A 14,038-nucleotide genomic window follows, 5' to 3' on the forward strand; every position below is an offset into this window, starting at 1 on the left:
TTAGCAAGTAAATAAGATGTCTCATGAGATTTTCTCATTGCAAAGTGATTGTCCCTACTGGTGAAACACTATGCCCTTTCCAACTTGTTACTTCAGTGTTCCTAACCTTGGCCCGACTTCTAGTGCTGCTTGCATTGACCTGCTGCCTATCTGACTTTATAACTTATAAAAATGTTTAATAATAATGACTTTATAACTTGCCTTCTGATATGCCTGGATTTTACCTGGTACTCCTGCCACTGGTTTCATCCATGTCTCAACCCTCGATACTGTATACTCTGTGGGGGTCATTTTTACACACTGGACAAATTTGAGCCTGGGCAGTAACCCATGGCAACCAATCAGATGATTGATTTTGGTGGTGAACCTACAGCTAGCTGAAAAAAAGCTAATTACTGATTGGTTGCTATAGGTTACTGGCCAGGTGGAAATTTGCCCAGTGTTTGAGTCCCTGCAGGAGAGGCTGTATTATCACCAACTTCCTTCCATTACGGCAAAATCTTTCCTGCCAAGGTGCATGAAAAGGCAATGACAAAAGAACAAACAAGGGTCATTACCCTGTGTCAAATTAGCTTTCTATAATGTCATAATATATTGCTCATGTTACGAAGAATACATGTGAGTTTAGATTATTCTGTACTGGGAATCTTATTAATCGTATTTTTAACCACATTATCATGAAATGTGGTAGAAGCCTGGAAAGGCATTTTAGTAGAGTTCTATCATGAATGATTAACACGCTTTGTCAGACATCAGCCTAACATATGTGATTATCTGTTAAAAATAGGGGCAGGCCAAACCTAGCCTAGAAAACCAGGTCAGCCACCTCGCCACTTCAAACTTCACCTGTGGACACATGCCCGTGCATTGCTTTTGTGGGGGGGGTCATTGCCCCCACCGTGCAGTGACAAGCAGTGGGACAATGACATGCAGACTAGGGGTAGGCAGGAGAGGTACTTACCTGGCGCCACCTCATAATTGTGCCCTAGGCAGGTGCTTCTTCTGCCTACCCCTAGTTCCAGCCCTGGTTAAAGAAGTTTTTTCAGCAACAGTATATTATCATAAAAATGCATAGCTAACTTCCCAGCTACATCATATTGCAGAAGCTTTAATTCTGAACCTCCTACTCTGTCTGTGTAATATTGCTACCTAAAGCTTCAGAGCTTTCATACAATGTATAAAGATCTTATAATAGTCTTTATTTATATTCGAGAACAACACTTTACTACTATAAAATCCATTCTCTTTATCGTACAAGTAGAGTATATTGTACTTATGCTGTAAAAGCAGTGTTATTACTTATATATATAAATAGTTATTTATGTGTGGGTGCTCTCTAGTGGTAGCATGGATTTATGAATCAATTTTGTACGACTAGTCAGTTGGTTCCTCTCACTGTGTCTCTAGCACAGTAATATATGGCAGTATCCTCCACTTTTAGATTGTTCAGTTGCAGGAATGCTGTGCTTTGTGAATTATCAGTGCTAATGTGGCACTTTCCTTGGTACGAGGGTGAGTAGCGTGTATCTGCATCTGATGGATCTATTGCTCCCACCCATTGCAATCCTTTCCCAGGAACCTGCTGTATCCAGTGTATCCAGCGGCTGGTGAATGAATACCCTGATGTCTTGCAGGACAGTTTAACACTCTCACCGGGGGATTTAATTTCTGAACTTGGCTGAACAAGCTCAATATCAGACTTGACTTCTAGAAACAAGAAAACAGAAAGGTTTAAATCCCAGAGATACTGTCAGTTTATAACTGAGCCTGTGTGAGACCTTTCCCACTTACCAGGGAGAAATGAGAGGCACAAGATAAAGCACAAGACAAACATGGTATCTGTTGCTGAACTAGCACAATACTCTGATGGAGAATGACAGCCCCACAATTCCTGCTTATCAAGCTCAAGACAGGAAGCAGAGTATTGATTTGCATAAAGTAATCAGAGAAATATAAATCCTTCCAAGAAATCATTAGTGTACTACTGTGTTGATTAATGTAAATAGCTTAGCCTGCTCTATTCTATTCACACTAATTTGAAATCAAATTCCTCTTAGATACTTTGTCAAATGACAAAGCAGCAGCATCTGTCAGCATTGCTAAGGGTCAGATCTGTACAGATGGGTATGGGGTCTTCCCATCTGATATTTTAGTCATTCAGGTATTTAGGTATACAAATTTGTATAGATCTGTTACACCTAGAACTATGACTACTAAAATCACTAACTTACCAGCCTATGGCACAACCTCCAATTGTCAGAAGTCCTTAGAAACATATTCACCCAAGTGTCCTTTACATTGTAATTCTTTCTTTTTTATGCATGGTGTAAGGTAGTGACTTTTCTTTATTATGCATTATGGGGTAGTCATACACTCATATATATATATTAAAGCTAAATATGTATCTCAAGTACCATTAGTGATTCATCATTGAACAACTATTGCTGCTGAGTTCAGTGAGATGTATACACTTATGCCTAGAGTTTGACTACACTCCATAGTAGATAATCAGTCCCCAGTAGTGATGAGGGAATCCCGTCCCGTTTCGCTACGCCGCAAAATTTGCGAATCTTTCAAAAGATTCGCGAAACAGCGAAAACGTTGCGCGTCAAAAAAAATTGTCGCCTGTGGCTATTCTTTCGTTGTGTGGCTATTCATTCATGTATATGTTTGCTCTAAGTCGTGTCTCTGTCCCAGTAACCAAATTCTACAGGAGGTGTAGTGATTCAAAAATCCTTAAGTTAAGCATGCACTTTCTCTGGAGGTCTACTAAAGTGCTGGTACCACTGGGAACTTTTAAAAGCTACTTTTATTATATTACAACTGTAAATCATAAAAATCCAGAACAATACAAAGCTGAACATGTTTCATGCAGCTCTCTGCACTTCATCTGAGGCAAAACGTTGTCAATGGTACACATTGGTACCAATGGCAAGTTAGAGATGGGGGGGAGACCTCAACAATGATTTTTAAAAATCTAGTTAAAAAATCTGAGGGCAAGGACTTTCAAACAAGCTAATTATAACAGAGATGTGTCACAAGCAATGTTAAGAAAGCAGAGGGAACTTAGGGAGACTAAAGCATGGCTGAGAGATTGGTGTAAGGATGAGGGTTTTGGGTGGAGAACTGGGCTGATTGGCTACAGACTCTTTGCCAAAATGGGCCGACCTCAATGATGATGGGGCAGCTGCTTTGGGTGTAAATGATGGCTAGAGGGTTGTAGGAGATTTTAAACTAGGCATGGGGTAAGGTGCAGTGTGTAATTGTGGGGAAGATAGAGTAGATGAGGTATTGAGCATAAAAAGTGAAAATGGAGGTGAAGATTTGGTTGGGGTTTGTGTATTTACACAATTTACACATATAATTAAATGTATGTTTACATAAGCAAGAAGCCTAACTGGTCAAATGGGAGAGCTGGAGGTACTAGTGTTTAAGGAGGGGGTGTGTCTGTTTGTAAAGGAGGATTTAAAGTCCAATATAAAGGAAGAAGTGATGATGGAAAATGAGGGAGCCAAAGCTTTATGGGTGATGCTTTTCATAGATTGAGTCCAGCAAATTAGATGTAGGGGTACACCATAGACCCCCTTAAGTTAGTAAAGAAGAAGAGCTTAAGCTCCTGTTGCAAATAGAAAAGACTGCTAGGTAAATGATAATTACCCTGATATTGACTGGAGCAACAGTCAGCATAGTTGGATGGAGATTCTCTAACAGAGTAGGGCAATGTATATGCTGAACTAAAAACCCCTTAATCCCCATGTCTTCCTATTGACATCAATGCAAAGTTTTGTGGTTTCCTACATTACTACATAACCTAGTATTAAGTTGTTCTAAGGTGTAAAACAATTCTGTTCTACAGCTCATTGAAATGTTAGTTGACATTGACTGAGTGTGATTGGTTACAAGTCATTCATATCATTCCAGCAATTGGGGTTTGACAATGAATTCATTTTAAGGTCTTTAGTGTAAAATCAAACCTCCTGTAACTCAAAATCAAACCCAGCAACCAAACTTTTCCATAAGATGGTAATTAAAAAAGTAAAAGTAATAACAACATAATTTGTTTTGGAAAAAATAGGAGGTGTTTCTGTTGTTTATTACAACATGTTTATTAAAAACTTTAATAAAATAATTTCCATTTAAGGTAAAAAAAAAAACCCAACATTGCACCACTACAAATGGGCAGGCCCACCCCCAATTGTCAGCGTAGGCATGTACAGCTTCTCCAGTAGGGGTACTCCCTGACCCAGAAGCAAGACCAGCGCCAGGGAGCCCCTCAGTGGTTGATGTTAAAATGAGCTTTGCCTGGTTTATATCTGGCAGAAGGCAGAATCAAAACCACGAGGATTCCCAATAGTTGTTCCAGGGCCTGCCATCTATCACATGGGGTCTGCATTGCTGCCATCAACAGAGAGTAGTAATGCCATCTCTGACACCAAAACAAAATAACTGTTTACATAATCTCCTTTCTGATGGAACCCCTCCTCTTTTAACTCTTATATCGTATTTTATGACAGAACTCCCACAACAGCATTCTTGCATTCTCTGTGGCTATCTGTGTGGTGGCGCCATACCACTGTGGCTTGACTCATAGGTTCTGTGAGAAAGTGCCCCAGCAGGCATGAAACACGTTAGGCCATGTTTTTTATGTCCTAATAAATGATTCGAAATTTTATTAATTTTGTTTTGGAAAACTCATATTATATTTTTAGTGTGGCCCACACTATTGGTCTTGTCAGTAAGTAGTCTTGCACTGCTTGTAAAAGACATAAAGTTAACAGTAGCCAAGACCCTTTACTCAGCTGAGTTGGTTTTGGGGCCCTTTGGAGGATAGGAGCAAAAGGAATATTTGTCACTGGTCCATTGGCCTTTGCTCTTTTTGCAATCTACTACTGCAGTGCTGTACAACTGGCAGCCTCGCTCTGTGTGGCCTCCCACCTGTCTGGCTGCTGTGACTGCTTACCTTTGTGTAAGCTTTAAATGGTATCAGTACTGAGATTAAATGGCCCTCTTCATGGTTTACACCTCAGGTTCAGGCGGTAAACCCCTGTATTGCACACACAGGTAGTACTCTGCCTGCCCTATGCTGTGTGTGTGCCATACTCTGCCTGCCCTATGCTGTGTGTGCGCCATACTCTGTCTGCCCTATGCTGTGTGTATGCCATACCCTGCCTGCCATATGCTACCTGTGTGTGCCATACTCTGCCTGCCCTGTGCTGCCTGTGTGTGCCATACTCTGCCTGCCATATGCTGCCGGTGTGTGCCATACTCTGCCTGCCCTATGCTGCCTGTGTGTGCCATACTCTGCCTGCCCTATGCTGCCTGTGTGTGCCATACTCTGTCTGTCCTACCCTGCCTGTGTGTGCCATAATCTGCCTGCCCTACCCTGCCTGTGTGTGCCATACTCTGCCTGCCCTGTGCTGCCTGTGTGTGCCATACTCTGCCTGCCATATGCTGCCGGTGTGTGCCATACTCTGCCTGCCCTATGCTGCCTGTGTGTGCCATACTCTGCCTGCCCTGTGCTGCCTGTGTGTGCCATACTCTGCCTGCCATATGCTGCCGGTGTGTGCCATACTCTGCCTGCCCTATGCTGCCTGTGTGTGCCATACTCTGCCTGCCCTATGCTGCCTGTGTGTGCCATACTCTGCCTGTCCTACCCTGCCTGTGTGTGCCATAATCTGCCTGCCCTACCCTGCCTGTGTGTGCCATACTCTACCTGCCCTATGCTGCCTGTGTGTGCCATACTCTACCTGCCCATACAGCCCTTTTGTGGCTTCATTTGTAGCCTCTTATTTACCAAAACTATTATTTTTTGGATTATAACCCTCTGAAGGCTTTTCCAGTAAGATATTAAACATGCTGTGAACTATTGCAAATGTTAAAATATGGCATTTTTTCCACTTAAATACTTTAATTGAGAAGCTATATTAAAAACATGCAGAGAAAAAGTTCACAAAGGAAAAAATATTTGTATCGTGTAAGCTTTTATATGATGCATAAAACTGTAATATCATACATGTATCCAGATTGGAGAACATCAGTTCTTTACTATTATGAAATCTATTCTCTTTATTTTACATGTAGAGTATACTGTACATATGCTGTAAAAGTAGTGCTATAACTTGAAAAATATATAGAGTTATTTATGTGTGGGTGCTCTCTAGTGGTAGCATGGGTTCATGGAATCATTTTGTATGACTAGTCAGTTGGTTCCTCCCACTGTGTAGCTTCTAGCACAGTAATATATGGCTGTGTCCTCCACTTTTAGATTGTTTAGTTGCAGAAATGATGTGCTTTGTGAATTATCAGTGCTAATGTGGCTCCTTCCTTGGTACGAGGGTAAGTAGTGTGTCTCTGCATCTGATGGATCTATTTGTCCTATCCATAACAATCCTTTACCAGGAACCTGCTGTATCCAGTTTATCCAGTGGCTGCTGGTGAATGAATACCCTGATGTCTTGCAGGACAGTTTAACACTCTCACCGGGGGATTTAATTTCTGAACTTGGCTGAACAAGCTCAATATCAGACTTGACTTCTAGGAACAAGAAAACAGAAAGGTTTAAATCCCAGGGATACTGTCAGTTTATAACTGAGCCTGTGTGAGACCTTTCCCACTTACCAGGGAGAAATGAGAGGCACAAAATAAAGCACAAGACAAACATGGTATCTGTTGCTGAACTAGCACGATACTTTAATGGGAGGATGAGAGCCCCCAGTTTCATCTTATCAAGCTCAAGACAGGATGTGCAGACTAAATTTGCATACACTAGGGGGCTGATTTACTTACCCACGAACGGGTCGAATGGAGTCCGATTGCGTTTTTTTCGTAATGATCGGTACTTTGCGATTTTTTCGTATGTTTTGCGATTTTTTCGGATTCTTTACGAATTTTTCGGATCCAATACGATTTTTGCGTAAAAACGCGAGTTTTCCTATCCATTACGAAAGTTGCATAAAAAGTTGCGCATTTTGCGTAGCGTTAAAACTTACGCGAAAAATGCGCAACTTTTCGCGTAAGTTTTAACGCTACGCAAAATGCGCAACTTTTTATGCAACTTTCGTAATGGATACGAAAAACTCGCGTTTTTACGCAAAAATCGTATTGGATCCGAAAAATTCGTACAGAATCCGAAAAAATCGCAAAACATACGAAAAAGTCGCAAAATATTCGTTTTCAAGTCGGAACTTTTCCAATTCGGGTCGGATTCGTGGGTTAGTAAATCAGCCCCTAAGGCAGGGGTCCCCAACCTTTTTTACTCGTGAGCCACAGTCAAATGTAAAAAGACTTGGAGAGCAACACAAGCACCATAAAAGTTCATGGAGGTGCCAAATAAGGGCTAAGATTGGCTATTAGGCAGCCTCTATGCGCGCTATCAGCTTACAGGAGGCTTTATTTGGTAGTAAATATTGTTTTTATTCAACCAAAACTTGCCCCCAAGTCAGGAATTCAAAAATAACTACCTGGTTTGGGAGCACTGAGAGCAACATACAAGGGGTTGGTGAGTAACATGTTGCCCCCGAGCCACTGGGTGGGGATCACTGCACTAAGGTGTATATATGTATATAAATATATCCTTTAGCATTCCAATAGTTTTGTATACTACAGTACTTTTCAAAAGTAAGATTCAGAAGGGTTAATCAGTCTGGGTTTAAAGGTAAAATAAACCCTAAAAGCAAATATTGGTAGAAATGCCAAATTTTAACTTACTGTAACAGTTTACAGTTTCAGAATCTCTATAGCAGCATTAATTCAAACATTCAAAGCTGTTGAGGAGCTCCCAATCTTGGATTTTGTTAGGATTGTCAGTGACACTGCACATGCTCAGTGTGCTCTGGACAACTGTTGAGAAGCTAAGCTTAGACATCATTGCAAAGCATCAAGCAGAACATGCAATTCACATGTCATAGAAGCTGATGCAACAGGGCTGATTAAATTCTGATGCAAATTGTCCTGGTTTCTGAGCTGCCATTGACCTGCCATATAATGCTCAATCTCAATTAATTACTGATCAGACTTCTATTGTGACATTTATATTCTATATGTACAGTATATTGTGTGTCTGTCACAAAGTTCAGTAACTGACAGCAGCACAGAGCATGTGCAGGGAATCAGTAGAAAAGAAGATGGGGAGATACTGGGGGCATCTTTGGAGGCACAAATCTTAGCTGCTAAACGGCTGTGGTTGCCTTTTGCCTATTGCACTTTGATATGTTAAATATTTTATGCAGACTTTTAAAAATATTTTCAAACACATACTATCACCCTTCACATAAATTCAGCTGCATGTAGGGTTGCCACCTCTCCTGCCCGGGAACTCTGGGCAGGGAGGTGGGACGTGACGTCACCAGGCGGGGGCAGGACTATGATGCAGCGAATGGCGATTGGTTAATCGCTGCATCAATTATTTTGAGAATCCTGCCCGATTTTCCAAATTGGGAAAAACAGGCAGGCAGTTTTGACCTGGACAGTCCTACCAAAACCGGGCTGTCTGGGTCAATCCAGACAGGTGGCAACCCTAGGAGCATGTTCTGTATCAGCACACAATGAAACATGAAATTTAATAACTAATAACTCTGTTATTGAAAGTATTTTTGGTTGTAGAAGTGTTAATTTAGCACCCTATTGCCTGCAACTATATTTATAACAACTAACCTACAGTATGTTACCAATGGAGATTTTCCATTTTATGCTAAATCAATGTCCATTTCCAGTTGGCACTTATTCCATCCTGTACATAAAAACCTTATCCAATGTAATCTTTTTTTCAAATACCAAGGCTAAAAATGTCTAAATACACATAAAACATGTGAGATAATGTACTGTTAATGCATCAGCAAGACGTGTGCCTTATATCTGCCACTAATACCCTGAACTGTGGGAACACCTCCCAGTGGATAACAGGATTTAAACCTTGTCACAGTCTATAGCACAGATGTATAATCATTTTGACAGCTGAATTAGAGCCGATTACACGTATATAACTCGTGCTACACAGTGGGATTTGAACTATTTTTTTTAGAGGCTGGTAACATATGACTAGAACAAGGGACTAGACAATCTTTGAAACGGGTGCTTTGGGGCAGTTAACATAAAAAAACTTTCATAAAAACAAAAAGCTAGTCCTTTATTATTATATAAATAGTTTTTGCCTTTATGTTGACATTTAGGGGTTGATTCACTAAAGGTCGCTAACGCTTATTGCATGCTTTTTTGCATTAAAAAAGCATGCAATAATTAAGTCCCGATTCATCAAAGTCATTTTGCATGCTTTAAGATGCATATCACATAGGCAAAAAAAAACACGTTATTTAACTCGCATTGCATTAATTCTCGCATAGAAATAATACTAACGCATGATTCACAAACACATATAAAGTGTTTAACGCGCTAAATAAAGCATTAGTCTGTGCGAATATTAATACCTACTTGGGGCAGGTGGTACTTAAATAAAATTGCGGTTCATGAGCTTTTGGCAACACAACATGGACTTTGCAGCGGGATTTTTTCAAGTATGTGTTGGCCCTAGAGTAATGCATCCTTTTTTCAGGGGACTGCGGAGACTTGTTCCCTCCCTTACCAACCTTCTCCCCTATGCAAACCCTTGACACAGGATGAAGTACACGGACACCAAGATTTTTTGTGGGTAGGGTTCGGCCACAGCTTTATTAAAGAGATACAAAAGACAAATAGTCCTCGCCATGTATTTCAAAAACTTTCCCAACTTCACCAGAAACGTAATTGTTATTATAACGGATGCCGGCCACTGCAAACGCAGTGGGCATGTGGAAAACACCAAAACAACCGGACATAAAATGGCCAAGGACTATCCCCACCTTTGCTGTGACATATTGCTCTTTTTCAAACATAGAACAGATATACATACCATACTATATAAAATTTTTTTTTTTTTTTTTTTTTAATAGCGACCTGAAAGGCAAAACATGAACCTGCGAATTAAGCAACATCCCTGGCCTATTGGTTCGCTAGCTAGGCGCGCTAGCTAGGCACGCTTGCTAGGGCGGGGGGGAGGGAGATGCTCCTACTAGTTGCAGCTGCTGCTGGTGAGTGAAACGCTGCGGGGTGGAACTGTGGAGCAAGGAAGGGGGTGGGGGGAGCAGTGGGAGTATACTGTTTTTTCCCGCCTGTGACATGGAAACGTTAACCCCTTCAGTCCTGGAGGGAATTCTGGCCCTTTGCTATCTCCTCAGTCCCTCAGCGCTTTCCTTAGGCACTTCAGCGCTGTCCAAAATGGTCATTTTCAGAACAGTAGTTTTCCGAAAGCACATGGCAAAATATATTGCGCGCAGGGGGAATTAACACAAGAAAAATGCTCATCGCAAGTTAAATAACGCAAAGAACATTGCGTCTTAATTATGACGCCTGTCCTTTTAGTGAATCGAGTCACAAAAAATAAGAAGCGTTAAAATTTTTAATGCATGCTAAAAATAGCACTCGTTTTATCGCCCTTTAGTGAATCAACCCCTTAGAGTGTTTATGCAACTTTTTTTGTAAATGGTCTGTTAGCTTGTGCTACAGTACAGTGGTGTAACAATAAATGAAGCAGGGGCCCCAGACCGAGGAGTCTGCTTCCTCTATCGTTGCATGGCTCCCCTTCCTTCCACCTGCTCTCTTGCACCCCCCCGGCCAGCTCGCATATAAATCCCCACTCCCAGCCAGCAGAGAGCTATGCTTCAGCAGGCCGGAGGATGAAAAAAAGAGCAGGTGGAGGGTTTTTATGTTTTTTATTAAAAACTTCAGAAGAAAGAATTAACATAACTCAGACCGACATGCCGGCCAATAATTACAACTTACAACCAAAATTCACCCCCCCAGTCCAGGGGGGGCAGGGGCTGGTAGGAATTGCTACTCTGTGCCTGGCTACTTCTTAATTTTTTTTTTTGGAGGGCCTGGCCCAGAGTAGTTATGCCTCTGCTACACTAGCTGGCTTAATATACCTAATGTGTTCCCATTATAGATGAGCTTTGTTTTCATTATGTTTCTCTTTAAGATAAAGTTTTCCATTATTGTTTATACTTGGATGTCAAAATTATAGGGTAAAATTTTGTCACAGCTTATATTTGGGAATTTATTGATTCCTTTACATATAGATTGTAAGCTCTACGGGGCAGGGACCTCCATCCCCTTGTGTCTTTGACTCTTAACTTATTGCAGCTGTATTTATCTTGTATGTTTCTGTATTTATGGTTGTACTTTGTATTTAACTATTATTATCTTAATAACCCCATTTGTATTAATGTGTTCTACGGTACATCGCTGCGTACATAAGTAGCGCTTTATAAATATAGATATACATACATTCCTTTACATGGGTATTTGGATATGAAACAGTTAAGACAATCGCTATTGCTGGTTTATGTATGTTGAGGTTATAAAGCTAGATTGTTTGTTGTTATAGGTATAAACAGACCACAGGAATTAAAAAATGTTGTTCTAAATAAAGCTGTGGCTGACCTTTACCATACCTCCCAACATTTGAAAAATGAAAAGAGGGACAAAAAGATTTGGCGCACACAGCACGGCAATTTTTTTTAGTATGCCCACTTTTGTGGCCACGCCCCAATTACCACCCCATTTTTTAAATTAATTTTTTAAATAAGTGAAATAGTGCCCCAATGGTCCAATAGACAGTACCCCCCATGGACAGTGCCCCCCATAGAAAGTGCCCCCAATTGACCCCATAGACAGTGCCCTTAATTGCCCCACAGACAGTAGCCCCCATACACAGTGCCCCCATAGAAAGTACCCCCCATACACAATGCCCCATAGAAAGTGCCCCCAATTTCCCCCATACACAGTGCCCCCAATTGCCCCCATACACAGTGCCCCCCATAAACAGTACCCCCATGCACAGTGCCCCCCATACACAGTGCCCCCATACACAGTAGCCCCCAATTGCTCCCATAGACAGTACCCCCCATACAAAGTGCCCCCATACACAGTAGCCCCCAATTGCCTCCATAGAGAGTACCTCCAATAGACAGTGCCCCCCATAGACGCTGCTTCTTGTGGCTCCTGCTCTTTATGCGGCTCCTTCTACGGCGGCGACAGGCCCTTTTATAAGGTTGCACCCTGTATGTACGTGTGACGTCACATATACGCACAGGCGCAGCCTTATAAAAGGGCCTGTCGCCGCGGTACGAAGAGCCAAATAAGAAGCAGGAGCCACATAATGAGCCTGAGCCAGAGCGCTTGGCTGCAGCCAGCGCATCCCGCTGTCCTGGATAGTTCAATGAATGTTCTGCATTTCCGTAATGCGGGACATTCATTGAACAATCCGGGACAGCGGGATGCGCTGTAAAAACCGGGACTGTCCCGCGAAAAGCGGGACAGTTGGGGGGTATGCTTTACCCACCCCCCCCCAAAAAATAATCATTTTGTAGTTAGACAGATAAAGGAGGGAATTAGTCTCCACAGTTTCAGTTTGCACTGAAGAAATATTATATGCAAAAGTGGCTGCTTTATCTTTCTAATGGTAATTCACCAGCCTGAACCATGAGAAATTTCTCTTGGTGAAAATAATTCATATTTTGCAATGGAGAAATTTTTCCTGGGTAAAGATATGAGCTGCACTGCAAAGAGAATGTTTGCCAGAATAAAGTTAATTTAACAAAAATTGTCACGCTCTCCTTTTAGTAAATTGGTGATGCTGTGGACAATTTTCATTTTTAATGTTAATACTCTAAATTTTACTTTTCATTTATGGGAGAGTAAAGCATGCATTTTTAAACACAGAAAAAAAAAATGCCTGCTAAATGAGCTGTTATATCCATACTGTTGTAAATAATATTATATTATTTACCATTGGCAAGATATACCTTTGTAATCAAGCAACTCTCAGCCATAAAGTACCCTCATGTGAATCTGACAGAAAAGCCAAACTAACATAATGGTACGTTATTGCCCTACAGTGTCGGGCTGTGAATGTACAAGTAAAGGTTTTTGCAGCACAGCTGTGAGACTGTTTGTCACTGTGTCTCTTGCACAATAATATACAGCTGTGTCTTCTGGTTGTAGGTTATTCATCTCGAGATGTGACATGGCCTTATTATTGTCTCTTGAGATGGTGAATCTCCCTTTCACTGAGTCAGCATAATGTTTATTAGTTCCACCTGGGGAACTAATAGCAGACACCCAGTGTAATCCTTTCCCAGGAGCCTGTCTAACCCAGTGCATCCAGTAGTCACTGAATGTGAAGCCAGAGGCTGTGCAGGACAGTGTATGAGACCCTCCCGGCTTAATCACCACTGGGTCTGACTGGGCAAGTTGCACATCACAGTGACCCCCTGGAAAAGATAAGACATAAGGAATATGTTAAGAAAAATGTAATTTAAGGAAATTAAGTTTTTTTTATGTTAAATTTCTGAACATTCTTACCTGATATACAAAACAGCGAAATGAGCAAGCCAAAAAAGGGTTTCATATTTACAGAGTTTATGTTCTTACTCTGCATGTTAAATGTTAATCTGTTCTGTCTCATCTGCCTTCTCTTGCTTTATTTGGGACAGTCAAGAGCACAGTAGAAATTTGGTTGCCATTTACATAATGACATCAGTGTGGGTGGAGACTTGGAGAGTTTTAGCCCCAAACATAATAATTCACTTTACAGATATTAGATCTTTCCTTGTACTCATCATTACAGTTAGTGATGTGCAACTGTAACATTCTCCCTTGCCACAGCTCAGCAAAAATATTGTTTTTGATGCTGGGTCTTGGGAGTCTGGTACTTATGAGCAGTAAGGTGGCTAAGATTGGGTTAGCTACAGTATGTAACTTTAACAGTAGGATATCATTCATACACATAGATGTACTGAACAGATAACACAACATTATATTTCTTTTCATAATTAACACCTGCCTTTCCTGTATTCCTACTGTAGCCCTTTTTTGGTACTACTAGCAAGTTCTATGACTCGAATAGGCCCAGCACAGAAATCGCTATTGCGCACAATGGGAAATGTCATTAATTCCTTTACTGGAAAATGAGCAGGCAATGTGAACAACAGCGAGAACAGTTTTC

The 14,038-nt window shown here is 41.2% G+C and overlaps 2 gene segments (V, D, J or C); both read right to left on the bottom strand.

The window, feature by feature from the left end:
* Window positions 1–1,378: 1,378 nt before the first annotated feature.
* Window positions 1,379–6,721, bottom strand: LOC101732959. The segment is given in 4 exon segments: window positions 1,379–1,707; window positions 1,792–1,863; window positions 6,397–6,534; window positions 6,619–6,721. Coding segments are annotated over 4 exon segments (642 nt in total).
* Window positions 6,722–12,915: 6,194 nt separating this feature from the next.
* LOC116412174 lies at window positions 12,916–13,441 on the bottom strand. The segment is given in 2 exon segments: window positions 12,916–13,304; window positions 13,396–13,441. Coding segments are annotated over 2 exon segments (435 nt in total).
* Between the last annotated feature and the right edge of the window lie 597 nt (window positions 13,442–14,038).

Source organism: Xenopus tropicalis, chromosome 1 (genome assembly GCF_000004195.4).
Source record: "Xenopus tropicalis strain Nigerian chromosome 1, UCB_Xtro_10.0, whole genome shotgun sequence".
Lineage (NCBI taxonomy): Eukaryota > Metazoa > Chordata > Amphibia > Anura > Pipidae > Xenopus > Xenopus tropicalis.